At 43.4% G+C, this 26,566-nt stretch overlaps 2 protein-coding genes across 6 annotated transcripts in view; both read left to right on the top strand.

Annotated features, from left to right (window-relative positions):
* Positions 1–251: 251 nt before the first annotated feature.
* Positions 252–6,886, top strand: LOC115401450 (cholesterol 24-hydroxylase-like). Of its 2 annotated transcripts, XM_030109637.1 has the most exons (15): positions 252–1,026; positions 1,103–1,180; positions 1,632–1,713; positions 1,869–1,942; positions 2,446–2,532; positions 2,684–2,822; positions 2,939–3,049; positions 3,743–3,905; positions 4,013–4,075; positions 4,393–4,465; positions 4,543–4,627; positions 4,702–4,812; positions 6,096–6,184; positions 6,274–6,340; positions 6,435–6,886. In XM_030109637.1, exons 1-15 carry the CDS (start codon positions 902–904, stop codon positions 6,582–6,584), a joined length of 1,497 nt encoding a protein of 498 aa, XP_029965497.1. In that variant the 5' UTR covers positions 252–901; the 3' UTR covers positions 6,585–6,886. The 2 variants fall into 2 exon arrangements, with proteins under 2 accessions (XP_029965497.1, XP_029965498.1); XM_030109638.1 differs by lacking the exons at positions 252–1,026; positions 1,103–1,180 and adding an exon at positions 1,230–1,538.
* A 1,637-nt stretch (positions 6,887–8,523) lies between these two features.
* The window catches only part of ccdc85cb (coiled-coil domain containing 85C, b), a 44,921-nt gene continuing 26,878 nt past the window's right edge, over positions 8,524–26,566 (top strand). For 2 of the 4 annotated variants that reach the window (XM_030109640.1, XM_030109639.1), the window contains exon 1: positions 8,524–9,956. In XM_030109640.1, the coding sequence (XP_029965500.1) occupies positions 9,242–9,956 (715 nt within the window). In that variant the 5' untranslated portion in view covers positions 8,524–9,241. The remainder of the gene's footprint in view (positions 9,957–26,566) is intronic. The other 2 variants (XM_030109642.1, XM_030109641.1) reach the window with 1 other exon arrangement.

The raw sequence follows: 26,566 nt of genomic DNA, 5'->3' as shown, positions 1-26,566 counted from the left end.
TGTAGATGTACATGTAGGTGCAAGGTGACAGTTATCTTTACAACCGAAATTGCTGTTTCTTTTTCTTTCTTTTTTTAAGGTATGAAGTTTGTTATCAGTTAACCTTTTATCCAAAGCTCCGAGCTGTCGAAGGTTGATTAGAAAATATTTGAATCTGATGTTGTAGTATTTCTTATGTGCTGTGTTTTTTTTTTTAATGCTTTGCTCTTTACTTTTAAAGTCTTGGTCTTGTCTCAGTTTCGAAACAGGTGCTCTGGACTACAACACAACTGAATCTGTCCCACAGCAGAAATAATCAGAAGAAAGAGGCAAACCATGATGTAAATTATTAATAGGCTGCTATTATGATCCTGATCATTATTATTATTATAATATTATTCATATTATTATTATCATTATTTATTGAGTCAATCGTGGAAATTAAAAATAAATAAATTCAGTTGTGACGATATTTTTTATTGCAAGGTTAAAAAGAAAAGAAGAAATCAAGGAAGTATAGAAGGGTTTGTTCCTATAAACAGAAAACAATTAAATCAGCAAACTTGTGATTGTAAGTCAGTGTGGCTGTTAGATTGTGGTTACAAAGACATTTTGTAAATTCACAAAGCCTGCAGGTCTGTGTTTCCTGTTGAGGTGAAAGATCAAACGGCAATAAATAAGATAAAAGACAATAAGATGTTCAGAGCCAAGCCTGGTTTACAAGACCAGTGCTCTAACCACTGAGCTATGGAGCCTGCGCTGTGCCACGACATCGCGAGAAAAATCCTTTGAAGGAAACTTATAAAAGCGCACACTGCGGAAATGTTTGCAAAGCAGTTTGGTCAGTCTGCGTTGAGCAACCACATCTTTGCGGACTGCCTGCAGCAAAAGTGTTGCAGTTTTGGTGAAGCGATCGGCCGACATGGCGCTTTTGAACCTGCTCCTGGTTGTGCTCGCCCTGCTTTTCGTGGCATTCCTGGGTTATTGCCTGTACATCAAACGCTCCCACATGAAGTATGACCACATCCCCGGACCGCCGAGGGACAGGTAAACCCCCCCGGGGCGCCGCAAACACGGCTCAACGCAACAATTCAGCTGACTTTAACTGCTTTTCTCCGGACAGCTTCTTCTCGGGACACACTCAGACATTTATGAGGATCATGAAAAAGAACGGAAATATTCACGACAAGTTTCTGGAATGGTAAATGGAAATTTTAATGGTTAAACCAGGTTCATACCAGTGCACCGCTTTCCTGATGTTTCCTATTGAATTGAACTTTTTTGTTGTTGTTTCAATATTAATAGCGTTATACTGTTTTAATACGCTCCTCCGAACCTGCGCAGAGTAGTTCACATAAGGCAAAACAAGTGTGCAGGGAATGACAAACAGTGATTTCTGCTCCATTACTCCTCTGGCTTTCTCTGAAAAGGCAATGCTCCTTCTTATCTTTGACTGAGTGCATTGTATTTGTGAGTTCTGATTTTGTGTTCCAGCATCACACCAGGAAATGTATTACAAGAGTCAACTCCAATGATTGGACATATGTAATATTTTGATGGTAATGAATCACTGCGCTATTGTAGATTTTGTACCAGGTGCACTTGAAGCGTACTGTATTGGATGTTTGTTTTACTGTTGATTTCATTCACAGGGCTGAGACATATGGACCTGTTTACAGAATAAATTTAGTCCATATCGTTTTCGTGTGTGTCTACTGTCCAGAGACAACCAAGGTAAACACTTCTCATGCAATCATTACGCAAGAAAAACTGTGTAAAAGTGCTCAGAAGTGCCTTCCTGACACGAGTCCCAGTTTTTAATCTTTTCCAACGGATATCTCTTGGTAAATTTGTTCAATCAAAAATTTCTTAAATGTCATTCAATCCAGGAAGTCTTGATGTCCCCAAAGTATCTGAAAGACAATTTCCTCCACAGCAGAGCCTTCAAGCTGTTTGGTGAAAGGTGAGTGATGGGATTGTCAGATTTTCTGTTTTTTCCTGTTGTAAAAGCCTCAGAGAAAGTAGAGTTTGTGGATGCCTTCTCGCCCATATTTGTGGATATGCCACAACATGCTACAGATGAAACCCCAGAAAGATGCAAAGTTTTTTTGATATCTTGCTGAAATGAAAACAGTTTCCCTTGGAGAAGACATGTCTGTCTGTTCTTTTGCTCGGTTCGTAGGAAAACAATTAGGCAGATAGCCAGATGTCATTCCACTCCTCATCCTCAATTTCAACGAAAAAGTCAACCTGAGGGTCTTCTGTCTTTCTTTAAACTGATCAAAAGGGGACACAACTGACCCATTTGGCTCATTACCTTGTCTTGATACCTTCCTCTGGCATTGTTTTTAAAGTGGGTGCATGTTTTTCAGACACAGCAGCTTTCTGATGTGTCTGTGTGATGCATGTGACTAGACGACTCCTGTGGTCATTCACTTTTTTTATTCTCGCCTGTCCCTTGTCAAGGTTCTTAGGAAACGGCCTGGTAACAGCCGTTGATCATAATCTGTGGTATAAACAGCGGCGGATCATGGATCCTGCATTCAGCAGCGTGTGAGTAACTCCAAGAAGACCGAACAGAGCATCTGTATGTTTAGAATCATGTTGATCCTGTTTATATTGTGTGAACTGTTTTTGTCATTATGTTTTGTTCGTTTCGTTGGTATGTTCTGGAAATTCAGTCTTAAAGTGCCATTTCCTCCAGGTATTTGAGAGGACTGATGGGCACCTTCAATGAGCAGGCAGAGAAACTGATGAATAAACTTTCGGAGATGGCTGATAGTAAAACTACCGCCACAATGCACAGCCTCATCAACTGTGTCACCCTCGACATTATCTCAAAGGTCACTGTCTGTTTTCCGGCTACAGAAGCTCTCGTCCAACATTCCTGAACAAATCACCTACCGGTCTGGTGTAGCTGTCAGTGTGTACCTTTACTTTCTTCTTTGGTTCCATTCAGGTTGCTTTCGGTGTGGATTTAAACCTCCTGAATAATAGTTCACCGTTTCCAAAAGCCATCGAGACGTGTTTGAAAGGGATGATGTTCAACTTCAGGGATAATTTCTTTCAGGTATTACTTCACTGTAACAATCCGTCTGTCTGCGGGGGGCCACATGAATTCACCTGGGTGGTTTTAATTCACTGTTGGAGAATTGGGCATGGCCTGTGGTATCACAGGGAGGGAAAGGCTTTTGTCATGAAACATTAACTGTCGGGTGTGACTGCATTGATTTATTGACTGATCTCTTCTCTTCTGGTTTCATGCTGTGGGATTGTCAACCTTTCTTTCACATTTTCGATAATGGACAGGTTATCGTTTTTTTACAGAATTTTGTGTTTTGAATAAAGGTTTCTTCAAGACTTCTTTCCTTCTTTCTTTGTCTTTTTTGCCCTCAATCTTTTCTTCATACCTGCCTTTCTTTCTTCTGATTTGTCATCCTTTCTTCCATGAAAAGCTGGGAGTTGGAGGATTGAGGTTCTTCACAATACTGATAAATGTGAATATTTTTTAGGTTACCTGGTTTCAACATGCTGCTGAACCTCAAACTTCAATCGTTCAACACAGTGGGTGATGGGTAAAGGTGTGCTGATTGGCAGATCAATCATATTGAAGGCATCATGAGCATTAAATGTCATTTTCTTGATAGTTGATCCTCCTGTATCTGCAGGCAGATCTAAGCCAATTGGCCACAACTTATACCAAAACATGTTCAGTGGAACCTTCTTAACAGTGTAGCATCTCATGTTCCATCTGTGTTTCCAGTACAATCCAGTGAACTGGCCATTTGTTAGCGAGGTGAGAAAAGCGTGCCGGCTGCTGCGCACAACCGGAGCTCAGTGGATCAATGAAAGGAGGCTGGCCATGCGAAACGGCGAAGATCCCCCCAAGGACATCCTCACGCAGATCATCAAATGCTTTGACAAAGGTTCTGGTCCCTGAAGTTCACATACATCTCATGATGATTTAAATATGTCTGTGATGTGATTTATAGAGTGTTCATCTAAACATTTGCTTTTTTTTTTATTCCAAAAGAAAACACTACTCAAGAGGATGAGGAGATTATGTTGGACAACTTCGTTTCATTTTTTATTGCAGGTATGTTTTGCTCTGATAAATACTGCAAATACAATTACATATGGATCAATATGAAGAAAAACATACATCCATTCTTTGGAAAAGTGTTTGGATGAAATATTGATATTTCTTGGCACCAAAAGTTTTGATCCCTTTGTTAAAATGGATATTTGCTCTCTGTATGTGGAGTTTTATTTCATATAATATTGATAAGATTTGTTTCAAATTTTTATTTTTATTTTTATGTTTTTATTCAGGATTGATTTCACTGTGATTAAAAAAGTCCCATTACAGCACATTCTGATGAGCTTTTTTTGTTTAATTTGCTGATGTTGCAGGACAAGAAACGACAGCCAGTCAGCTGGCCTTTTGCATCATGGAGCTTGGACGTAATCCTGACGTCCTGGAGAAGTAAGAGTTAGCAAGGACCGATGATACAACCAGTAAACAAGCCAGTCAGTTTTTCAGTTATTCTTTCTGTTCTCTAGAGTGAAGGCTGAGGTAGATGAAGTCATTGGGATGAAGCAGGACCTGAGTTATGAAGACCTGGGGAAGCTGACCTATCTCACACAGGTCTGTGAAATTCTGCTCCACTGTGCTCTACTAGTCTATTTCTATTGAATAATTTCAACCTTGACCTTTCCCAGGTGCTGAAAGAGACTCTCAGATTGTACGCGACGGCTCCAAGAACGTCCCGTGAAGTTTTGGAAGACAAAGTCATCAATGGAATTAAAGTCCCTGGAGGCCTCACGTATATTGTGAGTCTCATTTGAAAGCTGATGGTTTGTGTGTCTGAACCTGCTGTAGCTTCCAGTAACGGATACCTTGTGGTTATATCTAGGTGTGTTCTTCTAATTTATTTGTGGGTGGTATAAGGCCCTCTCCTGGTCATTGGTGTTATTTTTACATCTCCAAAGCCATAAACATGTAGCCAGAACTCAGAGATATAGCATTTTAGATGATATCAGGGTTATTCTAAACCCTAGGACATTTCATTGGCTACGAGGACCTGAAATGACCTCTGATGCTGGTAGCAGCACATCTCCAGTGTTTCTGGACCGTGGGAGGAGAACAGTGAACCGAGAGGAAACCCACACGCACACACAGAAAGCTCCACACTGAAACCGACCCGCAGAATCAAAATGAAAATCCTCTTTCCTTCTCCACAAACTGACATGAGAAGATAAACGTGGAAAGTGGCTTCAGCTGGGAGAATGCTACTCCTGCTAGCGTCAGCTCCGTTCCAGGTGGTGTGTGTGTGTGCATAACCTGAAAAACATATACGGTCCACCCCTTTTTTACATCTATAAATATACATAAAGATATACATACATATTCATACCCGCATACGTTCACACATGTGCACAATACAGAGAAATAAATACATATACAAACAATTGTAAGGAAAACAACAGCCAATCATCAAAACAACAGTAATAACAGCAACAGAGCTCTGCCACCAAGGAAACATACAAACAAAAAATAAATAAATAATAAAAATGCAAAAAGTAAATCAACAAGTAAATTTGCAAAGCAAAAACAAATGAATAGCAACAGCAAGGATATCAGCAGTGGCGGTGGAGGCAACAAACCCAAGCATCATGACCATCAATGACAGTGACAGCTGCAGCAGCTACAACAAGAAAGTCAACAACAATATAACAACCAAAATGATAACAACAATAGGAACAACAACAACAGTAACAACAATAATAACAATAGGAACAACAATAACAACAACAATAACAATAACAACAACAATAGTAACAACAACAATCACCATTACAACTATCACCATCACCGCCACCACAACACTGACACCACTGCACCCTCCGCCACCCCACCCCAATAATAATAATGATGACAACAACCAACAAAAAAAAACCCGAGTGGCTGTGGTTGTGTTTTTTCCAGGCAGCTCTACATTTTCCAAATCAGCAGTGTGAAAGTAGCGAGAGAGGCCAAAGTTATCTGATACACAGCAAGTTTAAACAGACCCAGTAAAGTGCCTTACAAACAATTTGTGTGGTTTGCTTTTCAGTTCAGCAGCTATGTGGCTTCAAGGATGGACAAATTTTTCAAGGACCCACTGAAGTTTGATCCCGACAGATTTCACCCAGACGCTCCCAAGTAAGCAGCGTTTTCCCTCAGTATGATGTTCCATGAACCGGTAATCAAAGTCAAAGGAAAAACTTTTTAATTTTGATGTGCTTTTAAAGGCCGTACTACTGCTACTACCCGTTCTCCCTCGGACCACGCTCATGCCTGGGAATGAACTTCGCTCAGGTGGGCGTGGCCAAATCAACTCATAAAAACACATCAAGCCGCAGCAAAGATTAATGACTGGAGTTGATCGAGCGCTTTATGATGGTGTTTTCAGATGGAGGCCAAGGTAGTGATGGCCAAACTCCTCCAAAGGTTCGACTTCGACCTGGTCCCGGGACAGACCTTCGACATCTTGAACGCCGGCACGCTCAGGCCGAAGAGCGGAGTGGTGTGCACCGTCACACACAGGAAGTACAAGAAATAACACTTCATGCAGTTCTGTGCCTTTAAACAAATTTACTTAACATTCCGTAAAATTGAGTTGTAGGGTTGCAAAGAGTATCTCACTTTTCAAAAGCTGATTTTCTGCCTCTGCTAGTTCCTAAAATCTCATATAAGTCAAATAACATGTTTTCATAATATGGGTTTCAAATCAAGATTTCATTAAAATAAAATCCATCAATAATATCTATCATGTATAAATTGCACATGTTTTCTTACTCTGAATTTAATGTTTTGACTCTTTATTGAAAACCACTGATGAACTTTGTGCCTGTAATCCTGATGTTTACGCTAAATAAACTGATCAAAAATGCCATGTCTGATCATATGTATGTATTATTTACAGCATTATTTCTGTGTGTGTCAGCTGAGCCCAGATTGGAGGTTACACTCTTCATTTGGAGATGTGTGTGTGTGTGTGTGTGTGTGTGTGTGTGGGGGGGGGTGTTTAACATACTGGTGTGTCCCAGCTGTGAGGTCAGACCAGGACTGGCCATACACTCTGTAACTTTTACTCTGACTTTCTTTAGAACGTAAAACAACCGTTGTCAAAGATCGCTTCATCTCTGAAAAAAACTGTTACAACAAGGTAGTATATCCAATATACAAACAGTTTTCTTCATTCTGTCTATCACGTAGCAGAACTTAAAAGTGTAAATACATTTAGAGTGACTGAGAGTGACCAGTCAACCTCAAGCACAGGTTTTTAGAATATGGGAGAAAAATTTAGGAAAAATCCAAATAGAAAGACCTTCAGATTTAGACTCATCAGTGTGAGGACATTTTTTAAATCCTAAATTCCTGTAATTTTGGGCCACATTTGAAGCAGTTTGGATACTTGGAATTTCCAGCTTTGTCCTTTTTTTTAATAAACAATGCTTTCTATCAGGAAATATTTTATATTCTGTAGGTTAGGGGTGTGGGTGAAAAAATTTAAAACTTTCCAAGAAAATATTGATTTTAAAAAAAGAAATCCTAAGAGTAGCAGGCACAACGCAACACTGAGACCTGAGCTGAGATATCAAGGTGAGTTTTTAAAAGCTATAAGAGGACTTTATTTTATTTTAGTTTTTTATTTCACTGTATTCTGCACCAGTAGGTATCATTAAAATTGGCTTCATGTTGAGATTGTAGTAATTTTCGGTTGCAGCTGTTTGGTTTTGCAAAAACATAGACATTTTCATCATGAATACACTGTACTATACCAAAGAAAAACTTAAACAAAAATAATTTAAAGATAATTTTTGCATGATTTTACCGGTCTGACCCTCTCAGGAAAAACTCAAACTTTATGTGTCCCCTGAATTAAAATGTAATTGAGAGTCCTGCTGTAAATGGTAGTAATAACATGTTTATTAAAAATGATCACTATTTAACATAATAAATAGCATATTCGGCATAATTTTTTTCTTGTCCTTTAAAATACATAAATGAATCAATTAAACAACTATTTCAGTTTTTTCCTGATCATTGCGCATAATTTCCACACGAGGGCGCTGTAACCTCATTGAGAAATATCCAAAGCACCTGTTTACAAATTTTCTGACATTGTACACACTCAAGCCACGAGTTGCTTACTTGTTTCTAGACCTTCCACTTAGATAAATACATTCAGAGTAAATAGAGTTGCAGCTTACAGAATTTCTTCTGTTAAAGTTATTTTTTTCTTGTGATCTATTTAATGCGCTTTTCCAAAAGTCACATTCGATTTATAGGATATTATCAAATGAATGAGTATGACTGATTTCTTTATACAGCAGTGAGAATAGGTGCTCTGTTGTGAAATTTTGAGAATAAATGTGTCTTTTTTTGGCTGTTTCCTGCGCTGTTCCTTTAAGTGGGCCGAGCCTGCGCTGCTCATCTACCTGCTGCCCGCTCCGCGCTCGCGCGTCTTGATTGGCCGTCTCGGACCAAATCCTCTTGAATGATTTCAAACCCGAGTGTTTGGACAAGGAGGAGGAGGAGGAGGAGGGGGTGGAGGAAGGTGGAGGGGAGGGGGTGTAATTCCGAAGCAGGCTGGGTGGGAGAGAAGGACTGAGCCGCGAGTCCGCCGCCGCTATAACGCAAAGAGGTTTATCCCCGGAGAGCCTCCATCACGCCGCCGCGTGCACGGCCGACACCAACAACAAGTAAGCCTGCGTCGACTGCGCGTGGACTTCAACAAAGGTTTTTTTTTTTGAAAAAGAGATTCTGTCGAATACTGGAGTGTTTTTTTTTTCTTTCTTTTTTCGGCGTGTTTTCCATCACTTGGATGGAGGGATGTCCAGCGCGCGCGGTGCGCACGGCGACGGGACGCGCTGTGCCGAGCTGACGGGACGCGGACCTGCCGCGGAAATCTGTGCAAATCAATGAACATTTTGACGGAATGTGAGTACGAGCACTTGTTTTGCACATTTCTCCACACGGATTTTTCCTCGCGTTGCCGTAGCGTCGCATTAATATTTTCCTTTTGATTAATTTGGAGATCAAAACGATCTTTTATTTTTATTTTTTTATGTATATATTCTGGACAATGCATTCGTATTTTAACACGATCCCACAACTGAGGTTGGGTTGAGTGTGATTTTTTATTTTTTTTTTTAAACTGTTGATTATTTGTAACCACTGAAGAAACGCGTACTGGGACTCAGCCAAACAGTCATGGCTAAAAATCCGTCCGAGGGGCCGAAGGATGACCTGGGCCAGCTGACGGACGACGAGCTGCTGCGCTGCAGCAAGGACGAGCTGCTCCGGAAGCTGAGGAGGATTGACGGGGAGAAGATGAACTTGATGATCGAGCACGGCAACATGATGAAGGACATCAACCGGCGGCTGCAGGTGCACCTCCACGAGATCCGCAGCCTGAAGGAGATCAACCAGAAGCTGCAGGACGACAACCACGAGCTGCGGGAGCTCTGCTGCTTCCTGGACGACGACCGGCAGAAGGGCAAGAAGCTGTCCCGGGAGTGGCAGCGGTTCGGCCGCTACACAGCCAGCGCCATGTGGAAGGAGGTGGGGACCTACATGATGAAGCTGAAGGAGCTGGAGGCCAACCAGGAGAGCGTGCTGAGGGAGAACTCTGAACTGAAGGAGATTATCCTCATGCTGGACGAGGAGAGGAACGGAGCGGGCTCCAGGAGCTCCATAGACAGCCAGTCCAGTCTGACCAACCTGAACGGCGGCACCGGTACGGTCAGGGATGTTGGGGACGGCAGCAGCACGTCCAGTACCGGCAGTGCTGGGAGTCCGGATCACCACAATCACAACCACATACACAAGCCCTCAGAGAATAATAAGCTGGGCCCCACCATGAGGAGGTCCATGGATGACCTGTCTGCGCCACACCATCACAGAAGCATCCCCAACGGACTGAATGGTGAGTACATGAGAAAAAACTGACTCCAAATCATAAAAGAAAACTTTTCCGAGCCTTCATTAGCCTCCTCGTGAGGCATTACTCTTCTCCACCTAATTGCTTAAAGATTAATACACTCCAAGTGATTACTCCGACAGCATATGCTGATCAGAACTGTTGTGGAGGATTAACGCAGGGGTCTTGGCTTAACCTCACTGTAAAGTCTTGATTGGGGTGATTACGCCCCATGCACACGCACAGCATCCTCAGGTGGCATCCTCCAGTCCCATGCCAACCCATCGCTTCAGACGGCGCCGATTTGGGTCAGTGCACCCGTGGCTCTAAAGGAAGATGGCTTATCTCGAGAGCTTTCAGAGGAGGCTCAAACAAATAGAGTTTTTGGGGTCGTTTGATGATTATTGTTGTGGTATTTCGGCTGTGGACTTGCACTCACAGCCGCTTAGGGACTATTTAAAATACATGGCGAGGAACCAGAAATCAGTGTCCCTGTTTTTAGACCTAAATACCCGGCTGAAAGCTAGAAGTGGGGATGAAAATGCCGTGATGGACCAGGAGGACACTAAGCTCAGTTTACCAAGCACATGGTCCCATGATCTGTTTGGCAAAGGGAATAATGTCCTCCATCCATTTTAATTTCACCCTGATTTAAATGGATGGGGTAACAACAGCAGCATCACACGACTCACATACTGCTCACTGGACATTCCTGGAGCTGGGCTGTGATAACTGAAGGGAGAAAGGATGGATGTGTACAGGAGGCATCGTCTGTAATCTGAAAACACACACACACACACAGTCACCCTCTGGCACACAACATTTTGTGACATTATGTAACATCAATATTGTGTTTGCGGCGGCCTAGCGCCTCTCTGAGCTACTGTTTGGGAGGATGTGTGTGACATTGTGTGCCCCTGAGGCTGAGGCCCTGTTTGTTCATCGCTGACAATGATGAACCGATACACAGCGAGCATGGGAGAGGCCCGCATCGTTCCAGAGGAGGTTTATTATTTCATTGTTGTGGACAATGCGTTGGTAATGAGAACGATGGTATCTCGTGCTAAACAAAGCTGAGCATTGCAAATCCTTCTAGATTTTAGCAATAAACAAAACCGTGGAAAGCTGCACAACCACTAAGTCTAAGAAGCGGTCCACAGGGGTGTACCCTGAAGCATGCCTGTCAAACAAGGCCCCACTCACATGGCAGAGTTTCAGGTGAAATCTCGTTGTTTTTGCATTGACATTGGCAACATTTTGAAAACGGTGTCTGTTTACACAAAAATGGCAAAATGCTGGAAACGATGTCGTCTTCATGTTGAGCCGTTACATATTCTCCTGTTTTCAAAAAGTTCCACCTTGGGAACCGTTCGCAGAAAGTTGCGTTTTCAGTGCCTCCGTTCATCTTTGTCTAAACAGACACCCAGAATGCAACAGAGATTTTGCATTTTCTCTTCAAAATGTTGTGTTATCAATGAGGCCCAAGTGTCCTGTTCTTCAGTTAACTCTGAAAAGTGGGAAAAGTCGGGTCACTCTCAGGATGGCGCTCGCTGAAATATGCCAGAAATGGGTCTTCGCCACCAGTACAGACTTCTTGCTGAAATTTGAGTGCGGTGGCCATGTTGCGAGGTCAGATGTTCCCGTAGTGTGCGGTCTGCCGAGAGTGGTTTTATTTAATGCTGGCCAAATGCTAGTGGCTCCCCTGAGCATTTAGGAGACAAGCTCGAGGATTGCCACTCAAGTGCTAAATGAACAGCATCTGTCTGGTTGCCAGACAAACACAGAGGAGGAGGAGGAGGAGGGGGGATGATGATGAAATTAAATTAGTTTTTTTCTAAAACTAACATCCTTTCTTGACTAAAAGTTTGAGTTTGATCTGCATTCTGTCAAGTTTCACTTTTATTTTTTTCTTCTTCTGTCAAAGATTTCCATCTCTTTGGAGGGAAAAGAGCCACTGGGAGAGGAGTGCATAAAGGGAGCCCTGCTAAGGGTCTTGTGGTTGTTCGGGGTGGGGGGGGGGGGGGGGGGGGGGGGGGGGGGGGGGGGGGGGGGGGGGGGGGAGTGGCTGAATGGCAGTGAGGGGTTGGCTGGGAAGCTTGGGAGTGGAGCGTTGGACTGTTGGAGGGCATATTGAGCTCAAAGGAGGTTGGGTTTCGGAGACATCCCGCTGTCTGCTTAATTGAATTTCTTGTGCGTTGACACAGCCAGCCCCCTCCTCCCACCAGCCTTCCTTTGTGGGTATGGGCTGTGTCGGAGAGAGTTTGTGTGCGTGTGATTTCGTGTTACATAGGAAAGAAAGCTTCTGCTCAGACGAAATTGAAGATGAAGCAGCTGAGATTGCATAAAGCCACAAAAACTGCCTTTTGTAACCCAAAATAGTGACGTCTATCCCAAAACTTCTCTGCATTCACTTTTGGTGGTCTACGACCCAATTCCAGTCAAAGACCCCCTGAAATATGATGCTGTGTGCATTAGGCTCCCCTATAGTGCCACAAGACCTGAGCATACTTCAGACAAAGTGGCCGAGAGAGAGAGAGAGAGAGAGGCAAACGTTGCTTTGACATCGTGCAGATCAGCGAATAAAGATCCTTTTCCGCAATAATACTTGTTGACCTTAAGCAGACCCTTGCTCCTCTCACCTACTCCCCGAAGCCTTTTCGCCACCACTGGCTTTGAGGAAACGCGTTTCTAACTCAGCAGATAAAGACGCCATAAGTAAGCCAGAGGATGAGTTTTGTCAGACCCAGAAAAAGGAAGAGAAACGATCAAACTCGGGCTGACATCGGCATATTTTACTTCTTATACCATTTTAAGAGCCATCAGCAAGAAAATCTCGCACTGTAGCAGTCTTTATTGTGCTGTGGTGTTTTTAGTTCTCAGGGAGGATCCCTTAGACGATCACCGGTGTTATATGAATGGCGTGCAGTTTCATGAAAGTCAGGTTTACTCACGGTTGTCCTGGTGATCACAGTAATCCCACTACTTGTATGTTAATTGATGCTTTACACTCAGGCCCTGTTTACACTGAAGTGAAAACGTAAAACTTTTGTTGTGTTCTGAGTGTTGTGTTTACATGGCAATGGTGATTGGAGCTACTGAAAATGCAACTTTTTGAAAACGCCTCCAAAGGTGGAATTTTTTTGGACATTGCTCTGTAACTTTCTGGAAACACTCGGGCTTACAAGCCCGCCACGGCTGTAGTAAATCATTCTTCAGCACATGCGTGAGTAGGTGAACAGTAACAACAATGGTGGTCATGACTCCCAGTCCATGCTCTCCTGGGATTTGGTAGTTTTATATTTAAGAGTAACCCAGAGTGGCAATCCACCTTGGTCGACTGTCTTTATCAAAGTCCATGTTCTCGCCATTGTTAATGTTTTTAACATCCTGCTGTCAGTGCATGTGCCTGGTAAACACAAAACTTCACTGAAAAGAAAAGAAAAGGAAAAAACAATACATTTTCCCTTAAAATTGTTGTCGTGCGAAAGGGGCCTAATGGAGGTTAATAATACCAACAACCATTCATTTACTAAATCAACTTAGTCCAGCTGCACAGGGACAAGTGGTCCAGGAACATCGCTGCAGCCACAGTAGCCTAATCCTCCACTTTCGCACAGCCTGTGTGTGTGTGTTGGTGTTTAAACTGTGCGTGCCAGAGGCCATTGAGATTTTGAATCGAGCCCAACTTCTGTCGACCGCCCGAAACAGTGTGCTGAAATGCTGGCCTCCTTGATTGCAGGAGGGTTTACAGTGGCCTTTCCCCCTCCCCTCCCCTCCATACCTGCAGGCTCGCTCATACCAGCGAAAATCAATTAATTCCAGCAGATTGAACTGCTGCCAGGGGTGGATACGCTCACTGGGAGTGAAGTAATTTCCTGATAGAGTTTAGAGTTATTTTCAAAATGAGTGACCACCTTTGACCAATAACAACCTGGCCTTCAGCGAGTTGACTTTTGATGGAGCACCAATGCAGCAGCCCGGAGCTAAAGACTGTAGTTCGTGAGCTACAAGAGAGCTTGCTGACAATGTGAGAAATAGAAGTCGATTGTTCTAATAGGCCTGTTGAATAAACAGTCTGAACTTTGTCCTGTGAGCAGTCGAATTAATGAGCTGGCTCCCTGACAGAAAGCACTTAGCGAGATTGTTGAGTCTTATTCTTACTTACTCAATAAATGGTTTGAGAACAAATTGCAAAGGGGGGAAGAAAAGACGTAGCACAGAGAAAAAGAATAGAGACTTTGAGAGAATGTCCCAGCTAGAGCTTGGCTGCCGTGTCTCCTAAGACTATTCGCCAGACATTGTTACCATGAAGTCTATGAATCCAATAAACTTCACGTGACTCCCAGAAACCAGTTGGATAGGTCGATGATTCACTGGAGGTTAGAATCCGTGAGTTCCTTTCCAGGGTGCCAATTTGAGCTTGATTCGTATGTTGTCTTGTCAAACAGGACTGCTGAGACCTGTCTCCTGCATCTGCCGTCCTGAGTAAACTGTGCAGCGCCTATAAAAACGACAGCAGTTTGGTTTTCAGTCACTCTGCGTCATCTTGTAAACCGACCCACTTGGGCTCAAATTAAGTTCAAATTGGTTCTAATTAGCTTCTTCCAAACTCATAAAAATTGTGTTTAAACAAGGGGGGTCTTTAGCACCTGGGCATTCTTTGCTCAAGTGTTCCCTAATATATGAGGTGTCACAGAGAGTGCCAACTATTACTTCCCTCATTTCAAGGCACTGCGTCTCGCTCTCTCTCCTTCCAGTTTTCGCTCCTTCAACCCTTGGGGAGTGACCTGACCTACAAACTCACAATGAAACTGTAGAACCAGCCCTCCCAGTTGGCCACCAGTGAGCGCATTTCATCATGTTTGCACAAATTACTCAGCGCCTTTGTGTTTTCACATTTATATTTGACCGAGCCCGTTTTTTTTTTTTTTTTTTTTTTCCTTCTCCCTGTGAGGTGCTTTGCCAAACAGCTCAAAATCAAACTTTTAGATCCCTGCTTTTATGTCTTAACAACACATTAAAATCTGCTGTCAGGATCTTGTATTATGAAAAAAAAAAAAAAAAAAAATCAAAGTCAGTCATTCAGTATGTGTCCTGTTTTTCTTAAAAACACCACAGAAAGTCATTGCCAGCCAGTCTCGACTTTCTCTGTGTGAGTTCCTTTCTTGTTTCAAAGGAAACCAGATGATCAACAACACAATGGCGTTTTCCTGTTCGCTGTTGTTTCAAGTCATTGTGTGCCATATCTGTGGTTTAAAAAAAGGGCGTCTGTGCAGGAATAGGAGGTTTGGGTGACTGATATCCTGTTTGTCCACACTCAGAATCACATTTCTGAATACCAAGATGGTTTCTTGTTACCCTGGTTTGTATTTTTTCCAACAAGGTAGTCAAAACTTTGAAGAAGTTGGAACATAAAGTGACCGTTTATCCTGGAAGTAATTTGATCAGATACACTGACATGAGGTCAGGTTAGAACATATAGAAGTAGTGTGTAATTGTCGGTTTTTAGTTTGAAAACTATTCCCCATTAGCATTTCTGGGGTCACTCTATGTCAGGGGTCTCTTGGTTGTGTTTCCCAGCACCCCATCTATGTTTGGCCTGGTCTGCTGATAACACAGATAAAAGGATCAGAAACACACACACACACACACAAGTGGTTAAGCGAAAGAGCCACAGGGAAACTCTCAGCTGTGTACTGTCAATGAAAAGCCAGCCTGTCAGGACGTCCCACATTCCTGAATAAACAAAAGAGGAAGTGGGTCCCTCTCTTCTTTGTGACACAGCAGGAATGGCGCAGCGTCGACGGAGAAATGGGGAGGTAGTGGAACCAGTGTGGCGAACACCCCTGGCTCACTTTCTGAACCTTTACCGCCCTGTCTTTTTGCTACCTGCCAAACTTCTGTAGTGGTTCGCCCTCTCTCCACCCCCCCTCCATCGGCATCCATCCCTCTTACGCTTCCTGTGAACCTGCTGTCTGATCCACTGTCTCTTCATTCCCATCAACGCAGCAGCCAGCCGACAGAATGAGGTTATGGAGCCAGCGTGAGGCTCGCGCACACAGACACAGACTTGCTCAGAGATCTAATGCCAGGACTTTTAGCGGAAGAATCCATTCCTCAACAAGTCGTGGATGCTTTTTTCGTTTGTGTGGTCACCGCTTACACAGTGGCACCTGCCTTGCGTCAAGTCAACATTGTGTTTCCCTCACAAATACGAAGGCACTTGGCTCAATCTTCCTCCCCCTGCGTCTCCCCCTCCTCGTCTGAAGTTGCTCTGAGTGGATGTCCTTCTCTTCTGATTGTCGGGCAGCGGGCTGCAAGAGGGCCCGGGTTGGTTAGTTACCAAGGCAACGGCAATGATCAGTGGGGCGAGTGGACGGCACCCACGCCTGGCCTCAGAGTCAGTGAAGCGGAGCAAAGTAAGCGAAAGGGGGATGGGGGATAGATTTGGGCCTAGTAGGCCTCCTCGCTGGTTGGTTGACCCATGCAGAATGATGCCAGCTCCAGTGAGGTCAGCTCTGTGTGTGTGTGTGTGTGTGTACGTGTGTGTGTGTGTGTGTGTGTGTGTGCTGTTTTGAAATGACTGACTCATAAGAAGCTAAAAGGGCGCTGCCCGAGTTGTACATGCCCTACTCATTTCTGGGAATTTGCGTTTACTGATTTTAAAGGGCAGACTCTGAATAATGTGGATGAAGATGTTTTAAATGTAACTTGACTACTTAGAAGGCAAATATAAAGTTAGTGGCATCAAAAGTTTTGGGCTGAAGTTGAAGTAGCTGTTAAATATGAAAACACAAAATCACAGGCGCATGAGTTGTATAGTTTATTAACACTTGAGCTTTACTATGGCTCTAAACCGTAAAGGTTTAAGTTTGCTGCATGTTTTATGTGCGTGTCTTTGAAAGTTTTGTATTTTTTCTGAATTCCATCACAAAGTTCCAGCAGGCAACAGCAACCCACTTGAAAAACAAAGTATAAATGCATCTTTTTTTAGTTTTTGTTTCAGAAAACTTTCACCATCACTGCGCAGTGTTTATAAAATGATGTCGTTTTGCTTGATAACAGTGGAAAATGCTGCAAATGATGTAGTTTTCCTGTGTTTGTTTTGTAATGAAAACACGCATATCTGTAATAAACATTAAAAATGGCGTGTACACAGGTTGGTTTGCTGTTCTGGGTGACTTTCAGTGTTTCTACATCGAGATGGAGCGCCACGGTATTCATAAATTTGCGACGTAGGTGAAGCGTTTTCTAAAACTTGAGATCTGTTTTCACAAATATGCATTTTAGTGGGTCAGAGCACCGTTGTCATGTGAACGGACACCCAAAACGCAACAAAAGTTTTGCATTTTCACTTTTAAAGACTAAACTCGATGTACAAAACTTTGCTGTCCAAAAGGGAAAAGAGAACTGGGGGCACATGACAACTCTTGTGAATGATCTAGGATGTACTTCTCCATATTTACAGTATCAAGGCTAGCTGAAGTGCAGCCCTGTGCCTGTGCCCTCTGTTGGCAGCCTGCACTTTGCAGACTAAGGCTGATTTGATTGAAAGGCATTGCACCCCTGGCAAGATCCTTATCGATCTGTGTAACACGACAGATGGCACCAGATCTTAACAACTGATTTAGATGCAAATGAGAGACACGAGAGAGTTCCATCGAGTTACTGGGTTCAAGTGGCACAGAGACAAAAACCCATTTGGGGCAGTGCCATAAAGTCACTATCAGCAGTTTCACTTTGTCTATGCAACACGCCCCTCGACCTTCGCCTGTTCGACAGTCCCAGGTTGCCAAAAGTCAGCAGATCGTAGACAGAACACCTCTTCATCAGCTCCTTTCGGGGCCTGGGGAGGAACAAGGCGTTCATCTGGATTTTCTGCCTGTCAGCTCTTTAGTGTTGCTTGCTGTGACATTGGAGACTGCAGTCAGCAAATGTCTTCACCTTGCTTCAGTTTACAATATGCTGTCACCTTATTCCAACCTCTAGTCTAACAGTTATAGATTGTTTTCATGAACGCTTGAGGGCTTCGATTGGGGCGTCTTCTGGACGATAGTGGTACTTGAGAAATTCAAACAATGAATTCCTGACTTGGAATTTGTGCAAAGTCTGTTACAATGAAGTTAAAATATCTACTTTATTGCTGAGTTGATAACAGCTTCCCAGTCATAACTGCATGCCTGGAGTTCATGCAGAGAAAAAAAAAATGAGGAATTGGCATTCGGCCATTGAGATGAATGAGATAATGTGGAGGCCTGATGGTCGACTGAAGCATCTGGAATGAATTGTACGGTCTGCAACACTGTTGCTCCATCCTCAGGAATTTTTTTTTTTTTGCTTTTGAGGAGGGTTTCAGGTAACCATGGTTTGCTTTTCTGGAGGGTAATTTCCTCTCGCGGGCCAGGCTGTGTAACTTGGGTAAACACGTTCTATTGTGGTTCGTGGGCAAGATTTGAGATAGACATTTCTGGTGTATTTTGCTTCTTTACGGTATCCAAGTATCGAGGCTGCTGGTTGAACGGTTGTATGATCAGTGGTCAAGTCAGATTACTTTTGTGTGTGTGAAAGCGGCAGAAGTAAGATGGTTCCGAGTTTTTGTTGTTGACTTTCAACACATTGAGCAAAAAGTTAGTAAGTTCATTGTGTCCACCCACCTCGTCCCACTAGTGTGTCCTACATTATGGTCACTTCGGTCATCTGTCAGTGCTTTCTATTGTTATCCACACAGTGCAACGAGGACAGCGAGGAAGTCGTTTTTCATCTGTCTTTTTTAACTTTGAGAAGACTTTTCATAGCTGAGTGAAACCCTGAAAGTGAAAATGTTTCATCTGTCTTTCTGCATCGTCTCTGTTGACTCGACGGTGACGATCTGATTGCTGCTCAAATTCCATCGAAAAGGTATTAAGACCAGCCCACTTAACCGGAGCTCGGCCTCGGATTATATGGGCCGATCGAAGTCATTATTTATCTGCCAAGTGCTGGGCGTTGATTCCATGTACTGTGGCGATCGTAAAGCGCTTAGGTGAAAGCTGATAATCATATGAAAATGCAAGCTCACAGAAAAGGAGTTTGCCTGACTAAATCAATGACTGGCAGCAGAGAGGAGAGATAGAAAAATGCAATGTTTTTTTTTATCTCTTCATCTTTTCCCAGAAGGAGGATATGGAGGATATTTGTGCTGATATTAATGTTCACAGAAAACCATCAGGGATGTCTGCCTGATTATCTAAAAATGTTCCTGGGTCTTCCCCCGATCCTCTTTTTACTCCATCAGAGTTGGCTTTTGGTTCAACAGATGTGCAGATAATGTCTGATTACACACTGGCTCTGTTCGGCTCTGTTTGTCCACAGCGGTGGATCTTTAAAGGGAAAGCAGTGGAGATGGATGGCGAGCAGATGGGATGGCTTTGTCTTAAGTATGGTGTTAAATGTAGTTGTTGATATAGAGAAGAGGTCTCTTGATCTTCTGTTTCGCCCACAGCAGCCTTCTGTAGTGATGAGCATTAAGAGCCATGCAAAGTCGTCGGGTGTGTAAAGAGACACATTGCTTCAGTTAATACAATTCTGCTTTGATGATTTCCAGTGTTTGTTCAGTCAGATTACTTCTATTCTTTTTTTCTTTTTACCTGTTTTATCCAACTAAGGTTGAGAGGACTAAGGTATACTGGCTTGCACTGGTTTGCAGTCTATCACTTTGACCGAGCCAAAGAAAATCCACACAAGACCGGGAAGAAATTCAATCTCCCCACTGAAAAAAACCCTGGCGTAGAATCAAACCGGGGTCCTCTCACAGTTACACCAAACACTATACAACCCTATGTCAGTGATATAAGGAACTAATGCCAACCATTTGTTAACACAGAGAAGAAAAACTATCAATTTCATTCAATGGTGTTCTGGAAGACAAAAATTGTCCCATCTATATTAAAGTCATGTAATTTAGAAAACTTTTTAAATCATTTTATGTAGAGCAGCAATTGCAATTTTCTCCACAATATGTGCAACAGCGTAAAAATAATGTCATACTCCGCATGATAAGATCGAGATATAAAATTGCACAATAAACCAAGAGTTAAATTTATTCACATTGCTGTCTTTTTTTCCAACTTTGAACACTCTCATTTCAATAAACTGTGGAAATCCCACATAATTGTGGGATATCAGATGAAAGCTTAAACATTTACCCAGAAGCCCAGATGTGTGCAATCACGAAGCGGTCATAATAAGGACACACGCAGACTTATCGCAGCTGATGGGGAAGCTGCTACAGCTGTGACGTCCTCGGCAGCGGCTCGGTGAAGTCGGGCTAATGAGTGCACTCGGCGAACCCCCACATCTATTTGTTTCTCTCCGGTATCCTACCCATTTGTGTGATTAATCCCCTCTAACTTGTGGCTATCTCAGAAGGCACTTCAGGTGGAGTAACAAACATCTCCTGGAATTCCTCGTGGCTGGGCTTAGCTATTATCTCCTCAAGATGCCATCTTTTCCACCAACCCCCCACTCAGTCAACAGAATCTGTAAGGGGATTAAAACTCGTTGATGTTGCAGCTCCGCCGCGGCTCCCTGCAACATGGCGTGGGCTTAGAGGGGACAGCTTCTTCGTTAAAAGGATTTCAACGTGGGATCCGGTGCTATATCTTTGCCCACCGCTCTTTTAAATACATGGCACGTAGCCCTGCGTATGATCGGCGCTGTATAAACCGAGGTGCTCTCTTAAACCCTTTAGAAGACAGAACGGTGTTAAATGGTATGCACACTTGATGAAAGTGCTCTTACCGGGGTGCAACGGAGTGCTCTAACAGGAAGGATGAAAGAAGACAGGAAGAAGGGGGAGGGGGGGTTCCCTGTGAGGGTTTTGGAGAGGAACCTGTGCTGGAAGGATCTAAGGTTGAAGATCCTGGAGCAACAGAGGACACTGCAGAGCAGGGAGCACTTCCTTTTTGCTTGTTGCTAGGATACTATCCCCTTTTATTCAGTATTATGGGGTTTCGCTTTCTACACGGAGAGATGCCTTCTTTAACTCCGCACGTCGTCCTGTGCATTTCTCACGCTGCTTTTTTGACAAATTTCTGCTGTCAACTTTGATTGTTTGTGTTTGGAAGCACCTGAAACACGTTGAGTCTTGTTGCAGAGGAATGCATGGAGATGGAGGGTTTTTCCTTCAGCCAGCAGTCCCTCAAAGTAGGAATGTGTGCTCCATACCTGTAGGGCCTCTTTATAGTTGGCGCATGCACAATAAAACAATTGCAGTAGACATTAAATGGGAAACGATGACGAGGGAACCTGCCCCGCATGCTTGCAGCGTAGTGATTCCACGGGCCTCGGTTACACACACTGGATTGCTTATGCAATGTGAAACAAAGTGAAAGGTACACTGCCAGCAGTTTCCTCGCACAAGTTAATAATTGATTGCACAGGATGAGATAACCGTGTCCTAAATGCTCAGTCGACGGTGTTTTCACCACAGCCGTGGCAGCGCGGTTCGCCGGGCGGGTGGAAAGGCTGACGGAGGAGGTTTTCAGGAAGCCCACATCAGTGGTCGTCTACTGACGAAGGCTGAGGGGAAGGGAAAAGTGACAAGTGGCAAAATTTTGGAAGAGGCAGCGAATGGGCTCAGGGGAAAGGAATGAGGGTCTGTGAAGGAGACGGAAAGGAATATGAGGTGTGGATGAAGGAGGGAGAATATGAACAGGAAACAGAACTGAACCCTGAAGGAGGTGAACATGGTAGAGGGGTCAGTTACTGCCAGAATAACCTTTAAATTTAAACTTCCTTTGTTGTGACGCATGAGAGCATGCGTGATGAAAATGTCTGTATTTTCACAAAAACAAAGAATTACAACTGAAAATGACTACGATTTCAACATGAAGATAATTTCAATGAAACCTTCTGGTGCAGGATACGTTGAAATGTCAACTAAACGTTTCCTGTTCCTCTATTTCTCTCAGGAAATTTAGTAAAAACTAACTGTTTTCTGTGAAATTTTTACATTTTCAATGGTAGTTTGTTGGGCCAGATTGGTCCAGAGGCCATATGTTCGACTCCCCTGTATTAGGACATTTTATTGCATTTTTGAATCTCATTTTTTAATTTCTTGTAGAGCCTACCTTTCTTGTCTCGTCTTTCTTCATCATGTTTTTTCCTGTCTTTTAAATGCATCATTTTGGTGCACTCTTACTGTAAACGTGAAATCTGTCCCAACTCTTTGCTGCTGCTTTAGTCTTTTTTTCATATTTCTGCTTGGTTGGAGAAATTGTTTCTAATGCTGTCTCATTTTTCTCAGGAAATAAAGATTGATTGCTATAATTGCAAACGTCAATGTTGAAAAGACAACTGCAATTACATAAACTAAAAGTAACACTCAGTCATGTCATTTGTACAAAAGGTGTTATTAAATGCACAGCTGTGATTAAGCACTTTGAATGTAACTTAATCACAGTATATAGGTACATATGCACAGAGTGGAACATTAAATGCACAAGTATAATGAAGTACACTAAAACCAACACCAAGATATATGCTAATATAAATTTACAAAAATGCAACTATGAATACATAACTATGGGAATACACTGAATGAAGAGATGGATAATATGAACACAACAGAGCACAGAAAAGACAGAGCAGAATATAGGAGAGCGACACCGAGAAAGATGTCACATCTGGAAACCGGCCATCCACGAAGCCTCAGCTGCTGCTGCTGTGCAGCGCTGCGAGGAGGGGGAAAAAAAAAAACTCTTAAAACACACAGCGAGGCTCAAAATATCACTGCACCTGCAGAGCGCTGAATGAGGCCGTGGTGCATTCTTTTGGAAATCTGTGTAAAGTCTACATGGAAGCAGTTACCTAAGGATTAGTAATGTGTGACCCTTTGGACCTGCGCTGAACAATGCGCTCCCTGTCAACACGGCCGAGCCCACTGGTGCCACGCCGTCGCTGCACGTTTACGACATTTTACCATCGCTGTGTTTCACAACTCCGCTGTCTCCAGCTGCTTACATTCTTGGCTTATCATCAGATATCTCCAGCCTGGTCCAGTGTTGACTGATCTACGGTGTCTTTCTTTGAGTTATGGCTGTCACACTGGAACGCTGATTGTGACAATCTCCATCGCCTGCGAAGCCGCGGACGTTAACAGCTTTGGGGCGGGGCTTCGCCAAGCCTTCAAATTTCTGGGGAATGTCAATGAGAGGATAGGGATGACTGGAACCTGGATGAAAGGAGCCGCGAGTGAAGTGCGTTGTCATTACGCTGAAATAAAAACACAGCTGGTTACGTAAGGTTGGGTCTGTTAACGTGGCCTTTAGCTGAACTGCTTCATCGAGATCAACACGTGGAAAGAGGAGTTGAGAATCAAAATCAGACTTTATTTCCATTGTTTACTCACTCCACTACGAGTTTACAGCCTGAAAAATGTCTTTTTATGTCTAGAAACATTAAAATGGCTACCAGGGCAGCATTTTCTCAGCAGATTGCTGATTTTTAATCAAATGTGTTCTCAGCATTTTTTAATCATATATGAATTTATTTTTGCCACTTTTATTCCATTTTTTCTTTACAGCACAGCACAGAATCAAACTAAATATCCGATGCTTCCACTGCTTCCTGTGTCCTTGTGCTGGGCCTCAGGGATGCTGGATAGATTCCCAGCACACGCTGAGTGACAGACTGTCCACCCCTGCCAGATCGCCGGTCCATCACAGCCATGACACACACACACACACACACACACACACACACACACCAGAGGAGTAATACATTCACACCTATACACAGCTTACAGTGAGCACAGCTTGCCTGCTTTTTGTTGTTTTTTTACTGAACCCAGCCAGCATATGGGGCTCGGAAAGGCTCCAAACAGAAAGACCTCCTCTTGCTGTAAACATGGAATTAGGAGGAATTTCTCCGCGGAGCCAGCAGAGTGCGAGACGGGGACAAAAAGCTAGCATATGTTCCTGTCTGCTAATCTGGAGCTTTTACAGTAAGATGATTAGTGGTTTGATATCCTTCCATTTGAAAAAGGCACAAAAAGGCTAACAGCTTGTTAACATCCAGTTAGAACTGATTTGCCTTCCTCCTCCTTAAAATCTGGTTTATTAAACTGAATCTGTCAGAATTTTAAATATGTTCTCACCCCCCCTCCCCCCTTCGTCGCAGCCTCGTCTCGTCCCGAGTCGCTTCCCTAATAGATTCGGCCGGTTTACAGTTGACCACCCTCCGCTTGACTCGTCAGATCTGAGGAGTCAGAGCGACCACCTGGCCACCGCTGTCTCGCTCTGATCTGCGTCGCTTACCGCTAATGCGAGCTGACACAGCGGCTCCCAGAGGACATCTGGCTCCGCCGACGACAATGGAGGCCAAGCAGCGTCTGACCCAACTGTGCCTTCCAAGATAAAGTTAGTCTGGCCTCGCTTGGTGGCTTGTGTCTGCTGCTTATCCCCCCCCGCCCGCCAACCGTGTAGAGGTCTGTGAGGTAAAGCTGTTTCCGGGCAAAGGACCAGAAACGCCTTCACATGTAAATAAGTGGAGTTTTGGTCCTTCACGTTGAAGACTCTTATAAATGACGTTAAACTATATATCTTCCAAAATCAGTCAAATTGTTCGGTTCTTGTGGTTTTTTCCCCAGTTATTTTTCCTATTTTTTTTCATAAATATGCAGAGTTTTTATCACCAGACGGAATGTTTATTCAAATGAGCGAATTCCAACAGGAAAATGTTACAGAATCTAATTATCTGTTGGAATTCAATTCAGTTCAGTAGTGCCAAACACAACATAGTCGCGTCAAGGCAGTTTTATCGAGAAAAACCAAACAATTCCACATCAGCAAGCAGAAATGATGGTGGGAAGTTAAAAAACGGGACAAGAAAGAAACCTCACTGACAACCTCAAACAACCCTAAAAGTTATTTTCTGTCTCATAGTTGTGCAGAGGTGACTCTGTGCTAAATTTAGCCGTAAGTGTCAAAGTCTTCACATTTTTTGGATGACTGAAGGATGTATTGTTAGCCACACTTGTTTTATTGTCTTCCTCAAACATACATTGTTAAAGTTGAGGCATGTTGTGCTAAAAAAGAAAAGGAAACTATACTAAATACAGTTTCTCTGGAGATGCAAGCACGAAACCTACTGCTAGATGCCGAGCACTTCTTTTTGCCTTTTAGCACAGGCACATTCAAAACACGCTTAACTTCATTCATTTTTATTAACATCTCAATTCTGTTCCTTTCTGCCATGTGGAAATCATCCATATCCTGAAGCGGACCTTAAATTAAGTCTTTCCCCAGTATTCTGCACATTTTTCTTTCACCACTCTCTAAAGTTCGATGGATTCACATCAGCTTCATCCACAGCCGTCATTCTCCACTGATGAAAAGTCTCTTTTTATATTTTTCTCAACACATTTATGGCAGCCTGGTTTTAAAAAGGAACGTCTTGAGAGCCTTTGCAGCTGCTGGGTTGATAAGGCGGGCCTGTGACGCCGCCCCGTCGGAGGACGTATCAAACCAAACGTGACCAGCCTGCGCCGCAAATGACAGCCATGCATCATCAAAGTGAGAAAGTGTGAGTTGATGACCAGACGATGGGGTGCCGGGGAGGTCCTACGTGATAAAATTACCAGTTGATGAGTTTCCATTAGGCTTTATGAGGTATTTATATATGTGTGTGTGCGCAGGCGCGTGTGTGTGTGTGTGTATGTGTGAGATTGAGTGCCGCTGTAGTCTTCATCAGATTGATTCAGGGCAGGTTAACCATCTGGCTATAAAACCTCTCGTCTGAGTTGCTAATGGAATTTGTTCCTGTGATTCTCCCCTCGGTGTGCGTGTGTGTGTGTGCGTGTGCATGCCTGCTGTACAAGCCACACTAATAAACCTAATGGCTATAAAGTCAGAGGCGTGGTTTAGGCCTATTAAAAGCACGGAGTGCCTCACTGCTGCAGTGGCACTTATGGAATTGGGACCCCGGTGATATACCGCTGCACGGCGTTTAATGGCGTTTTGAATTCTCCCTACATGCTGGACTACAGGATGTATATAATGCTCTAATCCGATCAAACGCAATGCCCTAAATTTTGAAGTTGGTGGACATGAGCCTCAGCAACAGCGGCAGCAACCATAAATATCATCGCTGCCGCAGGGACTGGGGCTGATGTTTGGAACCACGCTGCCTGATGAGGGAATTCATTAGCTGCAATTAAGTGCTTAGTAGTGTAATTATTCAGTGCCGTGTGATCAGAGCTGGCTTACGTTGTGTTACCGCTTGTTTTATTGATTGCGGGTGCTTCATTAGAGTAGTTAATTGCACTCGGCACTGACCACACTTGTCTCTGGCCTTTAAAACATCCTGTTTGGTGATTGGACTAATCACTACTGGATAATCAGTGGTATTTTCTCAAATAAATGCAGAGGAATTGGACCATGCACGAGAACAGGGATGTCAAACATAAGGTCTGTGGGCCAAAAGCGGATCACAAGAGGCTCCTATCCGACACAGTCTGAGTGCTGCTTGCTTATATAATGAAACCACACACTGGCGTTCCGAGAATAATACAGTATATATACTGTATTAACAGGCTAACAATAGCCAGAACTTGGACACCCATATGGACAGATAAG

The sequence above is a fragment of the Salarias fasciatus genome, chromosome 15 (genome assembly GCF_902148845.1).
Source record: "Salarias fasciatus chromosome 15, fSalaFa1.1, whole genome shotgun sequence".
In the NCBI taxonomy this organism is placed as follows: Eukaryota; Metazoa; Chordata; class Actinopteri; order Blenniiformes; family Blenniidae; genus Salarias; species Salarias fasciatus.
The sequence above is the reverse complement of the archived record's forward strand: the minus strand, read 5'-3'. Positions and strand labels throughout refer to the sequence as shown.